The sequence below is a fragment of the Macrobrachium rosenbergii genome, chromosome 43, assembly GCF_040412425.1.
Source record: "Macrobrachium rosenbergii isolate ZJJX-2024 chromosome 43, ASM4041242v1, whole genome shotgun sequence".
NCBI classification, from domain to species: domain Eukaryota; kingdom Metazoa; phylum Arthropoda; class Malacostraca; order Decapoda; family Palaemonidae; genus Macrobrachium; species Macrobrachium rosenbergii.
The window spans coordinates 32,103,153-32,130,440 of record NC_089783.1 but is presented as its reverse complement, the minus strand read 5'-3'; the positions used below and the strand labels follow the sequence as shown (position 1 = coordinate 32,130,440).

General features: G+C 37.0%; 1 protein-coding gene and 1 long non-coding RNA gene across 2 annotated transcripts in view; both read left to right on the top strand.

Moving 5' to 3' along the window:
• Positions 1-11,757, top strand: part of LOC136828753 (ribosome biogenesis protein bop1-A) — a 52,922-nt gene extending 41,165 nt beyond the window's left edge. The window contains exons 8-11 of the mRNA XM_067086963.1: positions 2,620-2,793; positions 8,098-8,243; positions 8,562-8,708; positions 11,548-11,757. Coding sequence (XP_066943064.1) covers positions 2,620-2,793; positions 8,098-8,243; positions 8,562-8,708; positions 11,548-11,701 — 621 coding nt within the window. The 3' untranslated portion in view covers positions 11,702-11,757. The remainder of the gene's footprint in view (positions 1-2,619; positions 2,794-8,097; positions 8,244-8,561; positions 8,709-11,547) is intronic.
• A 3,294-nt stretch (positions 11,758-15,051) lies between these two features.
• LOC136828751 (uncharacterized) lies at positions 15,052-27,164 on the top strand. Its single transcript, XR_010850209.1, has 5 exons — positions 15,052-15,161; positions 22,882-23,115; positions 23,297-23,407; positions 26,555-26,699; positions 26,828-27,164. It is a non-coding gene; the product is annotated as an uncharacterized lncRNA (long non-coding RNA).
• The last annotated feature ends 124 nt before the right edge of the window (positions 27,165-27,288 follow it).

Sequence of the window (27,288 nt, the reverse complement as noted above, 5' to 3'; positions counted from 1 at the left end):
TCTCCTTTGGTTGAGGACTCTCCCTCGCCGGAGAGATATCTTATCCACATCAACCACAGGAGATGGACCACTTTCCCTGGCATACCGCTGCGGAGGATCGTCTGAGGTAACCAGCCATTTCCGTTGCTGTGCGATGCAAAAATCCTTTTGCTTGCAGGAGATGGGGGATAACCTCCAGCTGTGAAGACACATGGACTGCACTGCCAGGTGATACCACTCGACGTGGGGTTGACACCGCTAGCAGCAGCAGCAGCATGCGCAGTCCATGTGTCTTCACAACTGGAGGTTATCCCCCATCTCCTGCAAGCAAAAGGATTTTTGCATCGCACAGCAACGGAAATGGCTGGTTACCTCAGACGATCCTCCGCAGCGGTATGCCGGGGAAAGTGGTCCATCTCCTGTGGTTGATGTGGATAAGATATCTCTCCGGTTGGAGCTACTACTCAGCAGGTCACAGACTTCCTCATCTTCCTTCGCAGAGAGAAGTTTCGCTCCGTTTCAGCTGTAAAAGGCTATCGGGCCACACTCAGCCTAGTCTAGTAACTGAAAGGAGTAGATACCTTCTCATCCTTCGAGATATACCCTACTGATGAGTTTCAAGAGGTCTTGCCCACCCAGGGACTTTAATAGTGCAAACACCAAATATACCTGAAACTATCACCCTGAAACAGTTTAGAATCATTTCAAAGTCATCTTACAATATTACTGTTGCTGCTTTTTCATGCTAACAAGGAGGTTTCTATAGGGCACCCAAATCCCATCAGGGGCACATGAAAAGTCTATGAAACGTTGCATATTAGGATGCCCTGATTCAGCCACCTCCTGCACCTCTTTGATCATCCTGGTTAGTCAGGGCATACATTCCAAAGATAAGCCCTCATCCTCCTGCTCGTCCCCTGAACCTGGTGTGTCTTCTTCCTTGCTGGCATACTTCATCAGCTCTTCCAAATCATGGGGTGTCATGACCTTCCTCTGGCACTTAGGGTCTTTGCCAGAAGCCGTAGAAGGAGCAGGGAATTTAGGAGGCACTTTAGGGCAAGATTACACTGACACTGTGAACAAAGACACGGAAAATACGCAGATACTGTACACAGCAAAACACTTGCACACTTGAAGGATACTATGGTGACCTGGGAAGCTGGGCAGAGATGCTGGGTCATTTACACATGTATACAGTACAGGGTACTGCCCATAACAACATTGATGTTTTACACATCGTGTACTGCGCATACTGTACGTTTTATTGGTATTTTGCTGTGTTGTAGGATGATTTTGAAATATTAAAGTGTTTTTGGATGATAACAGAACCTATCAAAATTATGTGGTACAGTATTGATGGGGAGAGAGAGAGGGAAAGGGTGAAACGAGGTAGAATCTCAATCAGCTAATTCTAAGAACGTAAACATTACAAACGGCTGGACGATCTTGTTTTTTATGCATATGGCGATGATAATAGATCAATATAATAATACAGTATAAATGGGTTCTGTAAGTGAAATAACATTAATATTTTGCTGTGTTTACATTAATATTAATATTTGAACATTAGTAAATCATTGTAACATGTACAGTACATATGTTTGCTTGTACTCATTCCATGGCGTCATGAACTTCTTAGAGTTTTAGTTTCATATTTTTGTGTATGATAGAGTAATTCACATATCATTAAAGGATATGTTCCATACTGAGAGAGAGAGAGAGAGAGAGAGAGAGAGAGAGAGAGGGAGAGAGAGAAAATTCAAGCAGGCCTGTTTTCTTTGTACAGTATGTAGGGGAAACTTGGGTATTCACAAGTAGATTTAAGTACCGTATCTAAATGTTTAAATATGCATAGTAAAAAATACATTTCATTGATATTTTGCTGTTTACATTAATATATGAAAATTAGTAGATAATTTTTTATTATGAAAAATGCATTTAGTCACAAAAATGACATGAAAATACAGTAATTAGTGAATATTGCCCTACGAAAAAATCCACGAATTAGTGAATTTTCTGCGATATATTTTGAGATATGTTCCACTGAAAAATCTGTGATTAACTGAAGCCACGAATGCTGAACCTCGATATAGCATTGGTCAACTGTACAGGTGTAAAATTCTTTCACCACCTGTGCCAAGGAAAAGAAATTGTATTACAATTCAGTTAAATAAAAGAGAACTTTGTGCACTCTTTTGTATATGGTATGTCCTCGGTATGATTCATGCTATTTGCATTATGATGATGACGTATACAGTGCCTATCCATTACAGCCTCCATTAGTCATATGTTATATTTTTGTTTTTATTTTATTTCACCAAATCTTGTAACAGTATGGACCCCACAGGGGTTGTGTACATCGAAGTTTTCTAGTACTGTCATAGTAATGATTGTGGTAATTACTTAATTGTATTGTCAGTCAGAGCCATAAGATTTTGTAATTGGGTGGGATATAATTAAGGTTTGTTCAGTGTTTAAATGATTTAAAATTATACAACTATTGCTAGGAACAAGTAATATTGTGTCAGAATATTAAAAAACTGTTTAGGACTCCTAATTGCTATTTTATCTTCAATAACTTGGAGATATAGATTGCAGTTTCAAGTTTGTTATTATCATAGAAAATTTTTTTTTACACAGATTGTGTGGCACAAACAGGGTGACTATTTTGCAACTGTTATTCCCGAAGGTGATCATCGTTCTGTACTAATGCATCAGCTTAGCCGTTGGAGATCACAGGTTCCTTTCAACAAATGTAAGGGGCGTGTTCAGACAGTTGCTTTCCATCCAAAACTTCCATTTTTATATGTTGTGGTGAGTAGCATAAGAATTTTACAGTTTCAGTTTTTCCACTGGTGTGCTGCACAATGTAGATTTTGAGTTATTTTATTGTATACATTTATTTAATCAGCTGTTTACTAAAGTTGAAAAACTTTGCTTCCATAATACCTTACAGTGACTTTGTGCTTCATAGTTTATCAAAACGGTTTTTCTACTTTTCAATATAACTTGGTTGAAAATTACTTTGTCAAGTAGCCTAAAGCACACTTGTAATGAAATACATTATAGTACTTGGTTTTTTTAATTCACGTGATGTTTTCACTCAAGTGTAAGTAATGAGCTTGAATGAAAAAATGAATTCCCTTGTAATTAGTAATATCACTAATGTTTTTGAAATGTCATGTTTTGAGCAGAATGAAATAAACCCTAGTCATGTATATACGCAATTATCTTAACCCTTAGTGGACGGATTGAGCCTCAGTGTGAAGTAAAACAGGTTTGGGGAGGTGGACGGATTGCTCTTCAGTGTAAAGCAGAATTATGCACCACTGTTATGGTAATAATGATTCAAAACAAAGGTGCCAATACTTCTATATGCTATAAATTCACTAATGGCAACTTTTATACAGTGAGAGTTCGGCCTATATCAGTAATGCTTGTGCCTTCAAGGGGAAAGGTACTGCATCTCTCTCTCTCTCATGAGTCTTTGTGTAAATTTGCTTGTAAATATACGAAGGGGTTGCTGTTGTTTTTTGTTTTTGTCTTTTACGATAGTATGTCAGTTGTAAATGTAATTTTACAAAGAAAATTGCAAAGAAATATTAGAAAAAGCATGTAAAAGTAAAAAAAAAGTTACTGAATCTTCCTTCTTGTAAATATACGTGAATATTTTAAAACAAATGTGCAAAAAATTTTGTTACTGCTTTTATTTCTTATCTGTTTTGATATTGTGTGAGCAGTAATGATAATTTCACAAAATCCAAAAAACTTATTTATTAGAAAAAACATATATAAGTTGGTAAAATTTACGATTGTCTTGTAAATGAGGCCCCACAAGGGGTTGTAAATAGTCATTTTCAACTTCTCGTGGAAGGTAGGGAAAATTTTTTAGAATTTTTTTATTTATACAGTGTGAATGTACGTGTCATTCTCTTTCCATTGATGTGATTTTTTTTTATTTTGCCGACCTCAAAGTTTCCCCGGTCTTGGGTGCTGCACATTGATAAATTATGCCGTCCCTTAAGGGTTAAAATACAGTGCTATTTCAAATAAAGTGTTGTGGGTCTGTGAACAAATTCTCTATACCTTGAAGCCTATGCTTCCAAGTGTGACATAATTTTGATGTCTCAGATGCTGGTTTCTGGAAATGAAATTAGGGCTTGATCTAATATTTAGGTCTGAACAATTGGTTTCTGTGAAAAAGGCTTAAAGTATTAAGCCTATGTTGACTATTTGGGAAAAGGCATGATCAGCTTGAGGTAATCCTCATGATCAAGTTTTCTAACAAAAAATTATGTTGTTTAGACAACTTCTGGGACAGCCCTTTGAGAGCTAATAAATTTGCTGTGTGGTCTGGCTAAACTACTTTTAATTACTTCGAATGAATCTTACATATTGTTAAAGTTAGCTTATATCTTCACTCCACTAGGTGCTATTGGCATTTATAAAACAAAACGAAAATGGCTGACCTGGTTAGACTGTCTATAATCACCTGTTTCCCCCATCAGGTGGCTCTAGAATGTTTATGTTCTGTCAGAATTCTTACTGCCGCGTCCCTGTTTGCTTGGTGGAATTCGGCTGTATCAATTTTTTTTTTTTTGTGGCTGTTTTTGGAGTTCTGGCTGTATTTCTCCCGTACGGTGTTGTACTTGGTTTTTTTTGAGCTATGTCTTCTACTGCTAACCAAGACAGAAGTATTAGGCTATGTAGGATTGAGGTTTGTGTTAACCAAATGTATTCGGTTAGATGGCCACACAGTATGTGTTTCATGTAGGGGTAAGGAGTGTGATTTTTCCGCTTGTTGTGAAGAATGTAAAGATCGGTCAGATAAGAGAATTAACAGTTTTGTGAAATATTGGAAGTGCGGGATGGCAATAGATAACATAGGCACTTAGTCAAGTCTGGCCATAATCCTACTCCATCTATCCCTTCTAACCTCTGTACCCCTTCTCTCATTCCTCCTTTGCTTGACAAGCCAGATTTCTCTTTTTCTATTAATGCTCCACTTTCCCTTGCTCCCTATTTAGTCCAGGAGAAAAGATTAGGTAAAATGGAAGATGATATTAGTTTATTGCAAACCTCAGTTAGACATTTAGCCAACTTGGTGACTAAAGATGGCAATCCCTCCATAGTGATCATCCATTTTCTGTTTCCCCTGTAGCCTGCCCTCTGGACTGCCCTACATCAGTTGATCTTCTCCTCTGACAGGGAATCATGGCATGTTTTGGGATGAAGGTTTGTGCCCTTGACCACCTCTCTCTCTACTGTCTGCTGACTTGGCAGTGTAACGTTCTCTGAAAGATTCCTTTGGCAGAGTTAAACACTCGCTCCAACTGACTCATGCACTACCATCTTCTGCCGGGAGTGAGAGTGATGTGTGTGAGCCTGTTGAGCTATCTAGGAGTGTTAACAGATTCTTGTTAATCCATTAGTTTCGAACCTAGTGTCATAGTGTCAATATATATGTTGTCCAATCGCTTACTCGCTCAGTACCACATTTTATTGTCCCCTTTTCTGATGTTGACCCCCCCCCCTACTCAATCCCCACCTCTCGCTCCTAGTATTCCTCGCCTTTAGTCTGCTGTTCCTATCTGTACTAGCGGCCTTTCCCCTCCTGTCGCTACATGTACATTACATACAACTCCAGCCGTTGCCTCAGTCAGATCATCTCTCGAGTTGAATCTTGTGTCACTTGTGGATTTGTTGCGTAAGTGTGAAACGTTTGAGTTTTTTACTGCAGTGATGTCATGTGCAAATCCTCTACCTGCTGACAACCAACCGTCTCCCTCCATGTCATTCTGTCAGAGTGGTCTCTTCATCCATAAATCTGTCAGAGGTTGTGGAACCTTTGGGGAGCTCCATACATCGACATGTTTGCAACCACCCAGAATACAAAACTACCGATTTACTGTTCTCCATGCCAGGACCCTTGGGCATGGGCAGTCGATGCTTTTCTCTAAGAATGGTCGAACCTAGACATCTACGCTTTTCCCCCATTTGCAGTTTTGAGGAAAGTAATCAACAAGTTGCACTCTTCAGAGAATGCAAGGATGACGTTAATAGCTCCTTGGTGGCCCCAAAGAGAATGGTTCCCCTAGCTACCTTTTCAGAGAAAGATCTTCTCAAACAGCCTCATTTTAGAAGATTCCATCAAAACTCCCACATGCTTCGTCTGACCACTTGGAGACTGTCAGCCGTCTCTCGGGAGCTAGAGGTTCTTCAAAAGCATCTGGGGAATCAATCTTCAAATATAGAAGACCCTCCACTGTAAGCTGTATCAACAACATTGGTCAGTTTATTGAGCTTGGTGCTTGTCCCAAGGGATATCTTGCACCCATACCTTTTTAGGTAACTTATTAAGTTCTTCTGGTATCTTACACACGCGAAACATTCTGTTCCTTCAATTAAGGGATATCGACATTCTGTTCCTTCAATTAAGGGATATCGCTCTATGTTATCTTCAAATTTGAGGCATTCGAACATGAAAATTGATCACAATTTGGATTTGAAAGAGGTGTTCCGATATTTTGAACTGGAAATCCCAAAATCTTATAATGTATTGGGTTGCAAATTTGGATGTAGTTCCCAGATTTTTGACAGTGCCTCAATTTGAACCTTTGTCGAGATCTTCCCTTAAGAACTGAACATTAAAGACACTTTTTCTCTTAGCTCTTGGCACAGTTAAGCATATTAGTGAGCTTCAAGCCCCCTCTTGTAATGTGGGCTTCGTCCAAGGGGATGCCTACCTCTTTTTTCTTCCTTTGTTTAGGATAAAAAATTATTTAAAAGCTAAAACCCTTCCCAGATTTGTGAAAGTGTCTAATTTAGCTACTCTAGTAGGCAATGAGGAGGAGGCTCTTGTATACTGTATCCAGTTAGAGCTTTAAAGATTTACTGGGACAGACTTAAACCTTTAAGGGGAGGAGTTAGAAATTTATTCTTGGGTGTTAGGAGACCTAATACTCCTATGTCCAAGAATGCTGTTTTTTTTTTTTTTTTTTTTTTCCATTGCTTAATTCAGTCAGCACACACACAGTTGAATTCTGATATGTTACCGTTGTTAAAAGTTAAGCCTCATGATGTCCATGCTGTAAGCACTTCCTTAAATTTCCTTAAAAACTTTTCGCTAGGTAAGGTTGTCCATACCGCTCAGTGGAGGTGTAACTCTGTTTTTGCAGTGCATTATTTGAGAGACATTGTAATTACATATGAGAATTGCAAAGCCCTTAGTCCCAGTGTCGTGGCGGGGACAGTTTTCTCCTGAACCAAAATTAGAGAGTGTTCTTCTCTCTTTTCCTATTGTTAGTTGTTAGGAAATCCTGGTATCTATTTGGTGAGCATAAAGGTACACTTTGGTGTATATGAGCATACCCTCTTATCATAAAGTAGTCATTGTCTTTAGTTTGGACTGTCATTGTGGGCTTCGACTCTGGCACAGGAGTCAGTGATACCCTATGAAAAAGAGTCGTTTTCCTCGTAAGGATCCTTACACCTTGCTATGGATCCACCCTCTGATGGCAGTTCCTACCAGAAAGGATGACACAACAGGTAAGAATGTTCAGAAGCTTTTTCTCTTTTAATAAGGCTTTAGTTTGCGTGGCTGGCCGGCTGTTTTTTCCAGCTGTACTAATCCATCATCTTTTTTTCAATGTGGTAGTCAGCTAACTTTAACAGTAAGTAAGATTCATTCCAAATAATATGAATTTTCATGATAAAATTGATTATTTGGATACTTACCTACTGTTGAAGTGGAAACCCACCCAGACTCTCCACGTCTTAGTGGGTGGTCGAGAAGAATTCTGACAAGAATATAAACATTCTAGAGCCACTGGGAGGAGAAAACAGGTGATTATAGACGCTCTAACCAGGTCAGCCATGCTTCTTTTGTTTTTTAAATGCCGAAAGCACCTAGTAGCGCGAAGATATAAGCTAACTTTAACATTAGTTAAGTATCCAAATAGTTAATTTTATCATGAAAATTCGTGTTATATATATGTATAGTGATAGAGAGTGGTGAACAGCTGAAGTAAGGCATATAATTTTGATTTCGAGTGTGCGTACATACATTGCTTTTTTGGTTTAAGTACCTATATTACATGCCTCTTATTTTTTTGCCAGACCCAGAGCCACATACGTGTATACAATCTTTTGAAGCAACAAATGACAAAGAAAGTTCAGGCAAATTGTAGGTGGGTATCCTCAATAGCAGTGCACCCAGGTGGAGAACACTTCTTGATTGGAGGATATGATCGCAAGATGAACTGGTTAGTAGTCCGTAATTCTCTTGAGTTTTTTCCTTATATAAATTGGGTGTATCTTATGTATTTCATTGACATAACACTGTCGATCTCTGGAAACTGTTTAAATTACTTGTTTCAGTCTTGCTTAGTTTTCTTTTTCTGAATTCTTAAAAGAAAGTGAATAAATTTAAATCTTTACATGAATTATTCAAACTTCTGTTCATTCAACCCCTAGTACTCATAAGGGTTTGGTTTATAGAACATAAAAAGGAACAACCTGATACATGCAATAGTTGGTATATTTAACCTACACATATTCAAGTTCAATATTTTTTCATTTAGGTTTGAAATGGAGTGCACAAGAAGGCCTCATGCCCTGAGATATCACAAATCAGCTATCCGAAGTGTTGCTTTTCACCGAAAATATCCCCTCTTTGCTTCTGCTGCTGATGAAGGAAGGGTAGTGGTGTCTCATGGAATGGTGTACAAGTAAGTCATATTTTTGTGCTTAACACTTATTTTGGTTTACTTAATACTGTCAGTTTATTATAGCACTCACAAAAGGAAAGTGTCATTATGCAAGTGAGTGAAGATTTCTTCACTATTTAAGCATTATGCAGTTCAAAAATAGTTTATTGCTCTTGTATTCATGTCATTTATTTTGTCAGTACAGTTTCAGTCAACTAATACTCCCTGTTTGACCCCAAAAAAAAAAAAAAAAACTGATGCTCCTAAAGGCTTATAGTATTATGCCTATTGTTTACTAATACAAAATACTTTATTTGAAAAAGTTAATTTCTTTAAAAACTGAAGAAACTTTTTCAGTATGAGCCCATCATTTGTATAAGCCTACAGTACATTTATGGTTTTTAGCAATCCTAGATACTTGATTGCCAAATTTAGAGAAGAGCTTTTAGGGCCAACTTTTGGAGCAAGACTAGATTGCAAGCTGCTAATTCATTCATGGGACAGCTTAGAAATGTATGCTGTGTTTTCTAATGTGAGCTCATCTGGAAGGGTCTAGACACTTCAGATCTACGAGAAGTTGATGATGGCTCTCTGTTCTTTTGCCCTTAGAGACAGGTCATCTGCCAGGGAATATCCTTGTGGGAAAATTTGGGTAACCTTTCACACTTTCAGAGATTCCACTGGAACTTCTAAAAATTACAGCTCCACTCGTGCAGTCTATCCAGCAATGAGTTGGAAGTAGGTAGTTTTATTTCAAGCAGCCAAAGCTACTCTCACACATTGCAGAGCTAAAGCCTTCACCCTTTATCAGACAAAGTGGTAGATTTTACTAGTATCAGCTAGCAAGTGCTGCAGGGCAGCTGTTAGGGGTTTGAGTTCTTCAAAATAGATGATTTTTGTGTGGAACTTAAAGACTCATCCAGCATATTCTGGAGAGGTATTTCAGGAGTGATCCAAGCCTCCCAATTGGGACCTTTTCTGGTATCAGAGAGCCTCATCATGTCCCTGTAGGAACCATCACAGGAGGTCTTGTTTCTTCTTTGTACACATAAATTGTCTTTCTCCTATCTTTTTTTGTCCCTGAGAATGGTCAGAGATATTCATATTATTGTTGATAAGAATCACACATACTAGGGGCTGGAGTGCCATTAGTTTGTCATTTACAGCTTAATGGCAAAGACTCAAACCAGGCAGCCAGGACTCTTACGCATCAACTTTCATCATCCTTCTGTAGTCTTTTACCACAGAAATGAAGAAGATCTTTCGGACCTTGTGGGAGCAGGTTGCTTTTACTTCAGGAACAAGAGAGAGTTCAGAAATAGTTTTTGTCTTTCTTTCCACAGGCTGTCCCAAAAAACATTTCTATGGACAGAATCTTGTATTAGCCTATTCAAGTTGTCATTTAAGCCTATACCAATGTAAAGGATGATGGAGTTGCATAGGTAAGAATTGTTTACAAAAGGAGAGCTCTCTCAAGTCTTTAATTTTTAAATATAACCTTGATCACAGTACTATCTTAATTTTAGGTACAGTACTTGAAGTTGCAATTGAACTTCAGCTAGTGGTTTGATAGTTATTGTTTGCAATTGATAGTAAGAGCAGGGTCATTGTCACCTTTGGGGAAGGACTTGAGGGAGTCTTCATCCTCTTCTATTTCACTGAGTTTTCTCATTTCATTTATGGAATCCTTAAGAGACTTAAGATGTCATGGAGTCATTAGCAGCTATTTGCTCACATATGTGGTAAGTGTGTTCTTTTCACAAGTCGGTTGAAACTATAACAGTAAGTTTCTTATTTTACTGTTGGTGGCTTGTTCCTTCCTATTTGACCCTTGTGCTGTGTAAAGACTTGGGGTCCTTTATCTATCAGAATCATCGCAAGGATTCTGGAGTTATACAAGTTTATTTTTTTATACATACTCATTTCTCATATGGCCATTGCTCTTATTCCAGCCCCACTAACCTTGAAGAAAGTTACAGCCACTACCCTACTTACGAAAGAGTTACGTTCTGGACGGCCATTTGTATCTTGAATTGTTCATAAGTTGGTTTTTAATACGTAGTGCATAATTTTTGTTGATGTCTACATTCCTGAGTTAATTCAGGAGTCATATTTTCACTATTTTTAAATCATGCAGCATTATAAAGAATTGCTTCGGATGTTAGAAAGGTAAAAAGAAAATAAAATATTGCTTCATGCAACATTCAAAATTTAATATTTTTTCCATGTTTTGAAAGTTATGAACTTGGGGATATTTTCACAGGAGCAGTGTCTGACATTGGAAGCTCACAAAGTAAACAATGCACACTGCCACCTATTGACAAAAGTACATACTAAGCTTTTCCTATTGGAAGAGGAAATATAGAAAATGGGAATTCATCAAAGAACACATTAAATCAAGTAGATAGAAATAATTAGGAATATTTACGAGTATGAATGAGAACTCTCGTGATTGTAAGAAGAATACACGGTAGTTAATCGTGAGAATACTCTGGATAATCAGGGAAGGGGGTTAAAGGAACAGGCTCTTCTTCCTCGTGTTCTTCTGTTCTTTGCAAATATTCTTACTGGCAGAATAAGCGTACAGAGCAAAATTTGAACTTATGGTGGCAAAGGGGAATGCTCCTAGCACAATTTTAACTTGCGACCCTGACTGTTTGTTACGTGAGTGTTCATAAGTAGGGTGGTGACCGTAATTGTAGACTTGAGGATCCAGGTGAAAAGACTGCAATGTCATGGACACTGGAATACTGTAATAAAGGGAGTATATTTTATATAAATGATGGGTTTGTATGAATATATATTTTTTTTAAGCAGTATAACTTGGAAATTATGTTAAACTTTGCTATTTCTTTTCCAGTGATTGGTTAAAGGATCCCTTGTTAGTACCACTGAAGGAGTTGAAAGGTCATCGATTCTTTGATGGTCTGTATGTACTCGATGTAGCTTGGCACCCATATGAACCATATATTTTCACAGCTGGTGCTGATGCAACAATAAGATTATGGCATTAAGAAAATTTATCATGAATTGTAAATGTTATTTTCAGTATACTGAATTTTACTGTAAAGTGTGTTTTCTTTCTGTTCCTTATGTTGAATTATGGCGTTGTACATTCATCTAAACTGCCTATGATTTGAACTATAAAACCCCCAGTGCTTTTACAGTACATCATAATGAAAATAGTATGGCGTATGTGAAGATGAAATAATGCCTATAAAGTAAAATAGTATTACAGTTAGATATGGCACATGATTAAATATAAATGGTGAATTTCTGGCACTGATAAATGTACCAATGCCATGAAACACATGTCCTTACATTGTTTCAACTAAATACAGTATAACATTACCTTCTTATCAATAATGAATATTATTAAATATTAAAGTTTTCCAAAAAATGCTGGTGGTTTTAAATACACAGGGACAAATGAGCAGATGTAGCTTGAGTACAAACGTACACACACAATCAGCTGGTGAGATTAGAAGGTGAAGGGCAAGTGTGATGGAAGTATCTGAATGTAGATATAAAATTAATAGAGGGTTGACTGAGTAACACTGCACTTTCTGATTTTATTCAACATAGATTTTTCAACTTTAGTCATATGTTTTTTAATTGATTAACAACCAAGTGTGAGATATTACTGAATACTTGTATATTACTCAAGCTTTTGTACTGTTTGATCCACTCCCTTGCCCACCCCCTGAAATTAAATTATAAATTTATCACATACTCTGTTTAAAGTTACAAGAGTCCAATCGTTTTGAAGCTAGGCTATACTTCAAACGAAGTTTGTTAATGATTAAACATAGACACTATTACAATAAGAAATACAGCACACTCTTTAATAAACAATAAACATTTACAGTAAACACCGGTATTCGTGGGGGATGCATACCCCCACCCCTAACACTTAAAACTCCTCTAGAAACACTTAGAACTGCCTATTTTGATAGTTCAAACACAGAAAAAACCCTCTAAAAATGCTTATACCTAAGTATTTTAATAGTTTTATCACAAAAAGTACATTTAGTCATGAAAATATGAAAATACAGTAATTAGTGAACATTTCTCAGTGATAAATACTGTGAATTGACAAATTTTCCGCAAATAATTTTTATACGTTCCACTGAGAAATCTGTGAATAGTGGGGTTTGCTATTACTGATGCGCAAACACCAAAATGTTCGGCTACAATTTCCACACTCAGTGGTAATAGTTCAACTGTAACATAATGTTATAGGGTAAAACGAAAAGATGTGCACTTTAAAATCCATAACCAAACAGAAATGGAGTGCTATATTGTGATGATAAATAATTTATATTGTCAATTTTGTGACGAAATCTACCGTTTGTGGTACAGTAGGATCTATTTTTTCTAATTGTTTCAGCCCCTCGTCAACTAAATTAATGAGAACTACATACCTCTAAATTTACATATGTCATGCCTTGCATATTTAGACAAGTCTACATACTCCAATAAGGACATCAGCAAGAGGATCAAGACCTAGATGAACTAGTGATACAATGGAAAGACTGCCAACCATCCCTCCTGCAAGCTCTTCTATCAATGAACCTTGCAACTAAATTACATCCAGGATGAGATTCCCCTAGATGTTTTATTGAGGAAGATTTTGTACCTGCCATCCCCAGTCATTGGATGAAGCTTATTATTTATATGAGAACTGGAGGACTGCCAACAACCCACCTTCCTTTCGGAGGACCTAGCGAAGTGTTCCAGTGTCCTGAAGTAGGATACCCCTACCCGTGTGTCAGGTTGATATCCACTAGTCTTTTCAAGTGCCTCTCATGCCACCTACATGAGAGATCTATCTTATAAACACAACCTGCAGTGATAACCTGACTAAACAGAGGCTAATCAGTGTCAATGGAATAATAAGCACTGCATCTGACCAGTTTCACCTAAGATGCACAGAAGCGCCGCATACCAAGCAACATTGCCCTCTATGCTTGTTTACTTCATTCTTACATCAACTGCAGTAAGGGATGAAATGTTTTAAAGTGACAACTTACAAATAATGTTAGTATGAATTTAAAAATTGTTTTGAGAGCAATATATAAGGTTATAAATCATTAGTTTTGATGCTGAAAATCATACTTATAAAATCATTCTAGGTTACAGTTTAAGATAGGAATTCTCCACAGTTGTATTGTTGTTCTTATGTTTTAGGTAGGCCAATCAGACTACTAAGTTGCATATTTTGTAATCTAAAGGCTCACTGTAGGTGGCAGGTTAAACACTGTAGTAGTGTAGAGGTGAAGCGAATGGGATATCTCGTGTATTCCTAAGTTGTTAGCAGCGATAATTTTTTGTTTTCTCAAACTTATTTGGTCATTTGCTCAGAAATTTAACTTCAATTGGCGACAATTTATTCTTAGGGGGGAATCTACAACCTTTTTACAGTGAAATATTTTGAATAACAAACAAACTACTAGACTGCTGTGAATAAGTAAGAAGCATAAGGAGAAATTCAGGCATCTATCAGTAATGGTGTATGGAAATACATTACATTAAGCTGAAAATGTCATCACTGTACTGTATTATTAAAAAAAAATCATGGACGAAACTCTGGATACTGAGACATGAGTAGCACGTTTTAAAAACCAAATACAGTGTACTGGAAAATGAACAGAAATAAAGTAATTTCATATTAAATTAACCAAATGAAATGAGCTGCGTAAGGAGTCTACACCAAAGAGGTTGTGATGTAGAGCCGTCAGTGCACCTCATGCAGTGCAGTGCACTGTAGGCATTACTTAAGGTTCTTTGCAGCGTTCCTTCGGCCCCCAAGCTGCAACCCCTCTTATTCCTTTTACTGTACTACCATTTATTTTCTCTCTTCCATCTTACCATCCACCCTCTCCAAACACTTGTTTCATAGTGCAGCTGCGAGGTTTTCCTCCTGTTACACCTTTCAAGCCTTTCTACTGTGTTTTCCTTTAAGCGCTGCTGAATGACCTCATAGGTCCCAGTGCTTGGCCTTTGGCCTAAATTCTATAATCTATTCCATTCTGTTATGATGATGGTCATGCTTTGGAAAGAGTATTTACATAAGAAAAGACAGGAACTAGAGTATAATCTCCATGGAGGCAAAGCTTCTTCAAATTTTGATTCATTTATATTCTTACACGTTCATAAGCAAATCTCGTACATATAACACAAGGATAATGACCCACAGAAAAGATAACTTCAGAAAATCTGTTCTTGTCTCGCCAGTCTAACAAGTTTACAAATTGTTCCAGCCAAAAGACAAAGTTTTCAGCCAACACAAGAGGGCGATAGGTAAGTTGGATGTGTTGGAGGCCCCTGATTGGCTAACGCATTTCTTAGTCAGAGCTCCTATAATTCCTCCAGACTTGGGAGGACCGGGACCCAGTGACCAGTGTAATTCAAAACCTGAAGGTGAGGAGGTCGGTTATAAACAAGCGTTTATGGAGTGCAGGAAGGATTCAGGTAAGCCGGTTGGAAGATGAAAAGCCTCTCGAAGTTTTCGTTTATTCTTGATGGATATTCTTGAATTTGTAAACGTCATTAGACTTGAGTAATAACTGGTTTCTTCCAAAATGTCCGTCGAAAGAGACAAATTTCCCTCGAGGTAATACTGAATCGTCTAGTTTTGAGGTGTTGTCTTGGAAGGTGTTAAAGGCCACTGTATGCTTATCAAAAAATTTGCTCTAAATTTGTGTGAATATTCCTAAAGTAATTGTAGTCCTTGAGGGACTCACTTTTTTAAGATGGTCTGAACTCTACGTCTAGGTTAGCATAGTCGTCATTGATTCCGTTGAGTGTTTAACATTTTTTGTGATAAAGTCGTCCATACCAACAATATGTCGTTCCACACACAACGTATGAATACAGCGGACATTTTCAGCTTCGTTTAACAGTTCCAGGCGTCAGGCAGGATTGAGTTTTAATGGTGGTAGGTTGTTTTAAGATTTATGAGATGTAAAGCGAACTGCTTTAAGCATTATAGAATGTGAAGCGTTTTTTAGAACTCGTCCTTGAAAAACAAAATACCAAACGAAGCACTTGAACGACGGAAGATTTTGCGTTTCTAATCCCTAACTTTGATAGTACGTCTCTACGAAACTACCAGGAATTTAATGCCCATTAACACAAAATGAACCTCGATAAACCACTTCATACAACTGACATTTTCGCACCTTTAAGTAGTTTCATTCGAAATATGTAGTTTTCAAAATTTTCGGGCTTTCACGACCGCTTAAATTCCTGTAATGTTGGTTGAATATGGGAAAGGCATTTAAGATGCAATATGCATGGTAATTGGAAAGATATTTTCACAATTTATATAGTCACATATGAGGAAACTTTTTTTTCAGGTTTTCAAGTTCTGAAATTCTATTTTTTCCGGTCCATTTTCAGATAATGTTTAAAGTATACATTCTGCAACAATTAAGTGCACTCAGTAATTTGTTAATGGTTTTAAACTTTTTGTGAGGAGACTGGTTTCATATAGGTCTGAGCCGTTTTTAATTGTTGCATGGGCCAACGTAGTGGAACAGCAAAGTCCACCGAAATCTTCCATGCCCATAAACAGTATTCAGAATTTGCATATTAAATTTACACACACCGTACACTTACTGCTCTTCCCTCATAACGAGATAAAAGCAGGTTATTGGAGCGGTTAATGAAGGTCATAAACCAGTCTTTACATTGTTCCTTTAAGACCCATTTTTAAACATTTTCAGCAGTATGCATTATGATGTAACTGTATTTTCAAAAATCAGGTTTTTTTCGTGGCGTTATTTACATGGTAGAGCAGCTTTATCGACGGTTCAAAACAATTGATTTAGCAACACTTGGAATGATATTCCCGTATGGTGAAAATAAATTATGTACTTTAACGCTAGCTTACATTTATGTCTACATTTAGGTTGGCAGGTCAGTTTCATTTCATGAGAGCAATCTATATGTTAACAATAATACGGGCACACATTCGTAGTGTCGTATCTTCGTCAAAACTCATTCAGTAACAGATTAACTGCGCTAAAAGCTAAACGATGGTCAAAGAACTTCGGTATAAATTGATGAACCTTCTAACTGGTATGATACATTAAACCCAAGGTGGTTCGATGATCGGGTACCAAGAGGGTGGGTCACAGTCACACCGTTGCAGTAAGGTTTAAAACTGACGACAGTAACAGAATCCTGATCCCAAGTTATTTCTTTAGGTAGTCTCTCGCATTCGTATTGTTCCCTGTATTAAAAATAACTTGAATGCAAATGTTACCCTTCCTACTTTAATTTCAAAATGGATTATTTGATTGGATAACTGACTGGACGGTGTTAAGGCTATCTTATGCCAGCAAGGGCTTTGATCTAAGATACGAAGGCACTGAAGGGAGAAAGATGCCTAGAGAGCATCCAATGCATGTATTCATGAAATCTACTTTTAAATAAAGCTAAGGGCCGAATATACAGTGTATTCAGCTTGATAATGAAAATATTCGGGATTTCCCATTCCTACAACTCTAAATTATAGAAAATTGTAATTAAGTTTTTCAGTACTAATGTAAAGGCTGCTAGTTATGACGTCATGCTTCCGGGAAGCGCAACCGGTACCTCTTCCTGCCAAGGAGAGAAACTAGTTAGTTCGAGACTGGTTAGTTCCAGATTTGTTGGGCGGAGGTAGGAAAAGATCATATTTTTTTTCAAAAATACCATTTCCTTTGGTGATACATTACCAGTGTCTTTTCATAGTAGAGGTATTTATCTTTATGTAATGAAAGGTACAATAATTGAATTTGTATGGGAACAATGTAATTAAGTGCTCAAATAACGACATATAGGTAAATCTTCCAAAATTATCGCTGGTGATTGCATATTACTATTTAAGAATGAAATAACGCTGCAGTGGTCAAATTAATCCCGCTAATGGCGCAAATACTTCGTTAAGGCTTTATGAATGAAGGTTAACTTGAGTCGAAGGTGAGAGGAAAACTCTGCTTCTCTGCTCGAAGTATAGGTTATGCGACATTATTTTAAAAATTCAGTAAAGAGTTGGGAGTGGATGAAGAGTAGGGAGACAGGGGTAGGCGTGAGAAATCTTAACCGTTGCTAGAACGCCGCGTCCTGACCTGACCAGACCTTACCTTCTTAATCGAACTTAGGGCGCCGTGCCCTGACCTGGCCGGAGGGACTTCGTCCCTTATGGACCCTCCCAAGTAACACTTGAATATCCCTGTCTTCTACTCCTCATACTGCCCAAAAGCTGTTTCCATCTAATAATAATAATAATAATATATTTACTGCGGCTCAGGGCCATATACATGGGATATACAAATACAATACACACAATCTAGATAAATAAGGTAACATGATAAAAATAATAATCGACAATATCCACACAGTTGCTGAAGCAGAAAAAAAACAGAATTCATAATAATGGTAATGACAGTAATTATATGGAGAGTAATGGAAAAAAATATATATTAAAAATAACAATAAAAAATGCAGATTGCAGACGATTAATTTCCAGCTGGGAACCTTAGGTGGTTACAGAAGTCAGGTCCAGAGGGCTAAATACGAATACTGAAAATTGCAAGACTCTACAATGATATTAATCACAGTAATAATAAAGTAAAAATACCAATAACAAGAAACGTAGAAATAAATAATAATAATAATAATAATGATGATAATAATAATAATAGATTCTGGAGATGACACTTCAGAACTGCAAAAATAGAGAATGTCATTTAAGGAACAGACGCCTCATTATCCCATTTTTCCCACAATTTAGATCTTGCCTTACTGCTCAGGATGCTTTATATGAGCGAATCGCTGCTGTTTCTCAGTCGGGTGATCAGACTGGGCATTGTTCGCCTCACAACAATTTTCAACTTATCCAGGCGGTTTTCTATGAACATCTGTGTGGCGGAGTGATAGCGAGGAGTGTTTGTGAGGCGTCTCAGAATGTCATTGTCAACAACAGTGATACATCTCATGGGCTCTCGGGTATAGTTTGTTCAAAGGGAACACCCATATATACGTAGCATACTGTACGAGCGGAAGAGCAGCAGTTTCGTGTCTAGGCGACAGAAGGAAAACCGCCTTGCAATCATGTTGCCAGTTGCACATAGTTTACGTCTGTTCTATGTCTGCCGTTTCTTTTAGGTCGTCCGTGATGATGTGGTCCAAGTACGGAAATTCATGCACGAATTCCAGGCAATGATTTCCGAGGAAAATTTTTGGTTCTGCAATATGCTTAACCGATCTCAGGAGCAGCGACATACACTGGGTCTTGGTTTCGTTGTATAGGATATCAAATTCCTCTGCATCAGAACCATAACGTCGGCGTAACAGAGGTTGTTTATTGTTATTTCGTTTATAGTGCATCCGATTGGGAGTGAGTTCAGTTTGACATTCAGGGCATCTGTGTACGTGTTAAACAGATATGGAGAGAGAATGCCCTCTTGCCGGAGCCCGTTTAGGGAGCTGAGGGTATACGACTAGACGCTACCCCATTTGACACAGAATTGCTGCGTGGAGAAAAAATAAAAATACCAAGGGTTACTCGAAATATAATATTGAATAAACTATGGAAGGCTGCTACAGGTTTTTAGTTTTTTTTAAATACAGGGTGATTAGAAAGGTGTGTTACATTTACACTAAGTTCAATTATCGCCTACAATATACTTCTCAACATAGTCATAGCGCCTGTGGTTTTGAGGCTTGATCATGTAGTATAATTTATCAACCGTGAGTCGAGAAATCGAGGTGAAAAATGGTAGTTACATAACTGAATAAATCAATATAAAGACAAGCACATTTGAATTTATATCCGTATCCAAACGACTTTCAGTGGAATTGCTCTGAAAATTTCCAAAGAGATATCTTGTAGTAGTAGTAGTAGTAGTAGTAGTAGTAGTAGTAGTAGTAGTAGTAGTAGTAGTGGTGGTGGTGGTGGTGGCAGTACGCTGGATTTGCCTTTGAAATGGCTCCCTTGCTCGTTCAATTCCTCCTTTGTTTGTCTCTGCAATACCACAAATATTGGCTGCTGCACAAATCTATATCTGTTTCTAATGTCGCTATATGCTGGGCAGTAGAGTAATATATCCCAGCAATATGAACCACAAATTTTAGGAAGAGCGAGTTTCAGTACAACTGCTCTTAAAGTATTGTCCACACTGAAGAGGAGACGTCAGTGAGATATACTATATTCCTAAAATTGTTCATATGGTTGGATATTGGGATTCTTGACATCCCTGCGATATTTTGTAAACTTTAATAACCAGCATAATTTACCACAGCATAATGAGATTTATTTTTTCCCTGTTTTCTTAGAATATTTAGATGGATTTGTTAGTAAAAATATCCTTGTGAATAGTTTCCCTCGATAATTAAACTTTATCGAAGCTTGGCATTAAAACTAATAAGGATATTACTTGCGTGACTTTCTGTATATAAAGTTTTCGGTTTTCTCCTGAGTACAGTAGAAAAATCCTGGACGGGTACCAGATAATGGAAGAATTGGTATAATGAGATTGTAACTTGAACTAACATTATTTACTCCTCTGCTGGGAGAGTTAATTTGTTACGGAATTCGATTGAAAAAATAAAAATGCACATTAAAATACTGGTGATTTTCTTATATATATAATGTGTGTGTATTATATATATATAAATTTTATACATATATATATATATATATATTATATATATATATATATATTATATATATATGTATAAAATTTATATATATATATAATACACACATTATATATATAAGAAAATAACTAGTATTTTAATGTATATATATATATATATATATATATATATATATATATATATATATATATATATATATAATACACACATTATATATATAAGAAAATCACCAGTATTTTAATGTGCATTTATATATATATATATATATATATATATATATATATATATATATATATATATATATATATATATATATATATATATATATATTTTGTTATCCCAGACATTTGACTTATTGCATTCTGATTAGCCAAATATAATGAAGACCCTTCTTTTTCTGTTATAGTATCTGAAGAGTAACAATGTTTCAAATTAATAGCAAACATGAAGTAGCTCCTTGCTGAAGTAGTTAAGAGTCGGTTATGAATATTATTGCTCCCCTCACCGCTCCCCCTCCCCCTCTCTCTCTCTCTCTCTCTCTCTCTCTCTCTCTCTCTCTCTCTCTCTCTCTCTCTCTCTCTCTCTCTCTCTCTCCCTTTGAAGTGGTTGGACTGTTTGTCTGTGTGTTAACTGCAGTCTTGAATAGTTTTGTTGGGCCAATTTGACTGCCCGACGTAGAAATATCATTGCTTGATGCAGTGTGTACCAGAGGTTACATACATGAATGCATGTTGTATTTGAGCCTTTTAAGCGTGGCTTCCTTGATCTTACAGTTCCCTTTCGGAAACCATTATTACCATTTTGCCTTCATAACGAAGTCCTGAATTTGAGTCAAGCAAAATTTCAAACATTTCTGATTAATTTACATTGAATATTTTGTTTCCGTGTTTTTTGGGAGACTAACTCCGTGACGAGGCATTTACCTGTAGAGTTCGTCCCCATGAATTCTTACAATGTGAAACGTTGATTCAGATCTAATCTTTTTCTCCAGATCTCTTTGCTTCTGATAGAGCTGTTAAATAAGAGGTTACTCGAAACTCTTAGCTGGGGACTAGTTACGCCTGTCGGCAAAGGGTTCTATAACTCCCCTGGTTTAAAGTCTTGTTTAGAAGGCTCTGTGCTTCTAACGTTGGCAGAAGTTATACCTTGATATGAGTCCCTTTTGTACAAAAGACTTGTCTGGATATTAGAAGATCTGGGGTGTTACAGCTTAAAAAATCCTTTGAAGGGTTCTTTCTACTCCTTTGACCATGTGTTCAGGTTTGCCTCAGATTGTAGATGGCATGTATCCATGATCATCTGTCTTGGACTTAGTCTTTGATATGCTCTTCCTTGATCACATACCTTGCATGTAACTAAAGTTCTGTTTTTTTTTCTGTCATGCCTACAAAATCAAAAGCCTCTTGTTGCTTGTGTATATGTTCCTCTAGTATGGAAAAAGCACAAAGGTAGATTAAAAAGTAAATATACAAAGGGTAAAGGAAATTAGAGCTAGAGTTAAAGCTGCTGAATTAGTTTAGTTTTTTTTCAGTACTTTTACATACATGTGTAGGTATTTTGATGTACATTTTGTTTTAAAACGACTTTGTCAAACAAGTTTTTATTTCCCAAAACTAATGTGGCCGTGAGACACTCCTAGCTTAGTCCATTAGTTCATTCAGATAAAGGTAGCTATAGTGTATTTTTAATGTCCCACAAATCTGTTCTTGGGTTGCCTCTCGTGATACTCAATGGTCTTTGCATTTAATGTGGAAATCTTGTTCAAAGCTTATGTACTGTGTATCAGTGAGCATCTCTGGATATATTTATATATTTTGTCGTGAATTTAATTGGTTTTTTGCTATTAGAAACTTATAAAGCCGCTCCATAACTGATGTGATGGTCAAGGAAGTGAGGGACCAGTCATGTTTTTTCTGTACGACATTTGTTGTGATTGTGACCTGTCACTGAATAGGTTTGCCTTTTTTGCATACTGTAGGTACTGGTACAGACACATGAGAGAGAAGGTGGACTCGTGTAGTTTTTTATCCATTAAATGCTAAGGACATCTCTTGTAAGGACACACGTACTAGGCAGCAGAACTGTCCAGTAGAGTAGATTCTTTCTGCCCTGTCTTTGACTCCCACCTGACACCGGTACTAATTCACAGCTGGAGCAACTACTAGTAGTAGTGTATCCTGTTTTAACAGATCATTCCCTTGTCGATGCTACTTAAATGTCTGATAAGTGTTAACATCGGGTTTATTTACGTAAAGGCAAATTGAACATACTGTTTGAATAGCTCCCAAGTTAACATTTTTATATTGAATGGCCTATATATATATATATATATATATATATATATATATATATATATATATATATATATATATATATATATATATATATATATATATATATATATATATATATTATATACAGTATGTGTATATATTTGTGGATGTGAAATTTTGTATAAACTATAATGTAAATATTTATTGGAATATTTTTGTGATTTCGATTCAATTTGGGAATCCATCAGGTTTTTTTTTTTTTTTTCCAGATTCCTAAATGCCATAGTTTCAAACCCTTGAGTCGTACCACCATTTGGCAGCAAAGCTCCTCGTCGTCATCACACAGTGTACCTGAAATTGCATTGTTCACAGCTGTCAAGCGAACCCTGCTTGAACAGAGCGATGCAGTCTGTTTTTATAAGCGTAACTGATGAGGCTATCTTCATCACCCAAAATGAGTCACACCCTAAATCATGACTTCGTCATAACATCATTAACATCGGGTAAGGAACTTCATAAATGCAACAATGTTAAGCATAGTATAGGTGTCGACATGTTGGTCTCCCTTAAATTAACCGAATTTTGTGGTGGTGGTGATTCTGTAAACGTCTGGATTTTAAGGTAATGATGATTGCTTAAAATACTGAATTTCAATGTTTAATGACTGTCTCTCTCTTCCATCAGGTTCAACCGGCAAGTTCCATTAAGACCCCGCCCAGAAGGAAAGATTTTCTCAAACCGGACTTCTGCTCTTAATCCTTTTACTTGTGTTTTGGAAGGTTACCAGACTATGTGGTAAGTACTTTTTCAGTATGACTTTTTTAGGGCTTGTTGAAAAGACAAGCAGTTGCCAGAAACTGTCACCCTTGAGTATTTCAAGTTTTTCAGTATAGCTGCAAAGAGGCCGTGTAAATTTGTATAACAGGCCTGGTGTGGACCTCTAGACTCTGCCTGACCAACGAAAAGGGAGGATATTTTAACATTTATTAAATCCCGTCAATAGTATTGGCTTTCTAACTCTATCTGACTTTTGCCACCTGCACCGAACCGCTAACGGTCATTGAGCATTTCGGTAAATGTTGGTCATTGTCGTACTGTTCAAAACAGAAGTTTTTTGTTCAGGGACTGAATATTTTGTTAAACGCCTTCAACAACTTCGTGTGCTGTACAGTCGCACCCTTTTGGTCCTAGTTAATAAAATAACCTCTCAACAGCCCGAGGCTTTTAAATCTGAGAGAAGTTCAAAGGAATCTAGCCCAGTGTTTTCTTAGGTATATAACGTCTGAATTCATGCATTTTCATTGCTCAGAATTCTTGCATTTTCACTGGTAGTTATAGTTATATCCAGTTTTCAATGCGTGTGTGTGTGAGAGAGAGGTGCGCTTGATTTGGACGTGGGTGCAGTATTTAGGTTGGAACTTGTTTACAAGTAAACACCCAATCTAATTGTTGGCCAGCTTGCTTCATGTGGGCATGCTGGCGCGGATGCATGCGTGTGTAAATGTTTGTCGCATTTTATGATTGCGAGATGCTGTTAAGTACACGTTCTAAAATTTTCTTTTTACATTAAGTATTTACAGCTTTCGTCTTGTAGGCAAGTCAAGTGCATTGATTCGTGATGGAATTCGACTTTTCCTTAATACGAACACCATATGAACGCATAAAAAGTTTTCGAAATACGCACTGGTCACCTCCTTAATGTGTTAAGTAATTCAACATTCTATGACTAAACGTAATGAAGAGAACTCGATAAAAAAAAAACCTTCCTTTTATGTATGAAGGAAGAAACTACTTGTTTCTGAGAAAGTTTTTGGGCTTAAAAACACTCCTGTCAGTGTTTGAAGAAATGGTATTTCTTAGTGAGTGAATTAAAGATCTCTCTAAAATTAGCATCAATGCACAAATGTTTAAACTACTCCTTCATGGCCTTACTTCTGTGCTGATGTAACAGTTTAGTCAAGATTGACTGGGCATTAAAATCAGTTTTGCCAATATGCGGTCTACGTTCCGAATGTAGTCTTATTTTAATATCGTGCAGCCATTAAACGTTTCAGTTATCACAAGTTGTGGAACAAGTTCCTTTTTTAGATTACTTTTAAATGACTTAGCTTCCAATATTCTTGATTCTTTGCAAATTAATTCATTTAAAAAATTTATCTCATACTAGCGATGTACGCGTTGGGTGTTCAGTATGTGGAGATCAACAACAGCAGAAACACACAATAGCTCTGGGGAGACTTACAAGAGTTAGTGTTTGTCAGGCATAATAATATCAGCGAAGCTTTCATTGGAATTCCTGTGTTGAGACGGACCATCGGTACTAAGTAAATAAAAAAAAGGGGGTGGGATTTTTTAGCTCACCTTCGGTCCCTTCCACGTTACGTACTGGCCAACTTCATGATCTTGGCATTTCTCCTATTTTTAATTCTCCTTCGGACGAACCCAGATGGTATTGCTTTTCCCGCAATGTCTAATTTGTCTGTCTTTTATAGTGTGTCTTGTCAAGCTTACGACTGAAGAGATTCCAGACAAACTGTGCATTAAGAAAGACCACAGTGCAACCACATGGCCAAAAGGACAACGTCCAACTGGCATACTTACCTTGTTGAAGGAATTTTAGTCAGAATTGGTATAAAAGTGACAATCATGCATGGATATGCTTGGAGATATTTGCCTGTCTCTTGTCGGTCTGATGCTGGTTATCGGTAGGGGATATACAGTATATTGTTTTAGCCATACTACGAGTACTTTTCAGATATGAATCGGCAAATGTCTTAGTCCAAAGATATATTTTAATCACGCGATCTAGTCATCTTTTTTATTTTTGCTTTAATATTTGTAGCCTGTTTTGAGACTCGTTTCCCAATTCCAATGAAACAACAGTAGCTTCTTTTAAATATTTCTATAGGTAACGAATTAAGACAACCACAGATATTCGATTAGTGTTGTTTTTAAGCTAATTTTTACATCATGCAGTGCTCTCCCTCTCTGGTTCTGGCTTTTCAAGGGGGTTTAAGCCTTATTCAGTTATTGCCTTAATCACCAGATTTGAAAGCAAAGCTGCAAACATTAGTATCTGGTGATTCTGGACTGGACTGGAACCTGTGCGAGTTATATTTAACAGTTTTAATAAAGAATACCAAATTTGCCTTTTGATAAAATGGTTTTGTTTTCTAGGTTGTGTTGAAGTGCCTTTTACCGTATATTTGCAATTCCAAACTATTTTCACAATGGTATTTTAAGCTGCAAAGTACTTTTAACGGGATCTCTGAAATTGTATGGTATTTTCATGGGGGCATTTGAATTTGCAAGGGATTTTTAGAGATCTTTAAAACTGGAAGGTATTTTCTAGAGGGTTCTTTGAAATTTCTAGACTTTTCTATGGGGGAAGTTAAAAATTTTACTTGCATTCTAATCGACTGTTGACATTAGTTTGTTTTCAAAGAGCTCTGAAATGGCCATGGCCTTTAAAAGGGAGCTCTGAAAAGGCAAAGGCTTTTATAAAGGGTATTTCAAATTATAGGGTTATGTAAAGGACCTTTGAAAATAGGACTGGGTTTTAGCAGGGTCACATGAAATTCTAAATTGCCTCTACAAGGGCTTTTGAATGTCTAACATGTTCACGAGTTCCGTCAGTAATTTCAATTTTTTTTCCTTGTCAATAGATTGAATTGCTTAATCAACAGTTGATATTCAACATCAATGTTACAGTAAACTGCTGAATATATACAAAAATATTAGTTTTCTTTCATAGAAATAATGAAATAAGGATGTTTGGATGAAACTTTATTCGTAGATTATTGCAATTTGAAAATTTTTCATGGGCACTTAGTTTAGGCATCCATGAATGGAAGATGTTATAACTGCCCTTATTCTCTGAATAAGTACAATTAAAAAATCTTCCATTCGTGGATACTTAAATTCTAATATTTTTTTTTCCAGGGAATTGCATCAGTCAACAACATGAGAGGAACTGGACGTAAAAGACATGGAAAGTAAGGGAGGATGGGTGAAAAACTGAATAAATGTTTACTGGCCTGTAATCCAGGGCAGTTTTTTTTTTATTCTGGACGCCTCACTTTGCATGGTAATTTGATTTTTTTTTTGTGCTGTATGGGTTATGACATTAATGGAAGATTGAATGGCAACTTGTAGTACATTTTTTTTTATGCTTCTTGAGAAAAATATTTTTCTTATGCTTCTTGGGTTTTTCAGAGAATAACATGGTCATCAGTGAGAGGAACTGGAACAGACAAGAGCAGCAGTGGAAAGGAACTGGAACAGACAAGAGCAGCAGTGGAAAGGAACTGGAACAGACAAGAGCAGCAGTGGAAAGGAACTGGAACAGACAAGAGCAGCAGTGGAAAGGAACTGGGACAGACAAGAGCAGCAGTGGAAAGGAACTGGGACAAACAAGAGCAGCAGTGGAAAGGAACTGGGACAAACAAGAGCAGCAGTGGAAAGGAACTGGGACAAACAAGAGCAGCAGTGGAAAGGAACTGGGACAAACAAGAGCAGCAGTGGAAAGGAACTGGGACAAACAAGAGCAGCAGTGGAAAGGAACTGGGACAAACAAGAGCAGCAGTGGAAAGGAACTGGGACAAACAAGAGCAGCAGTGGAAAGGAACTGGGACAAACAAGAGCAGCAGTGGAAAGGAACTGGGACAAACAAGAGC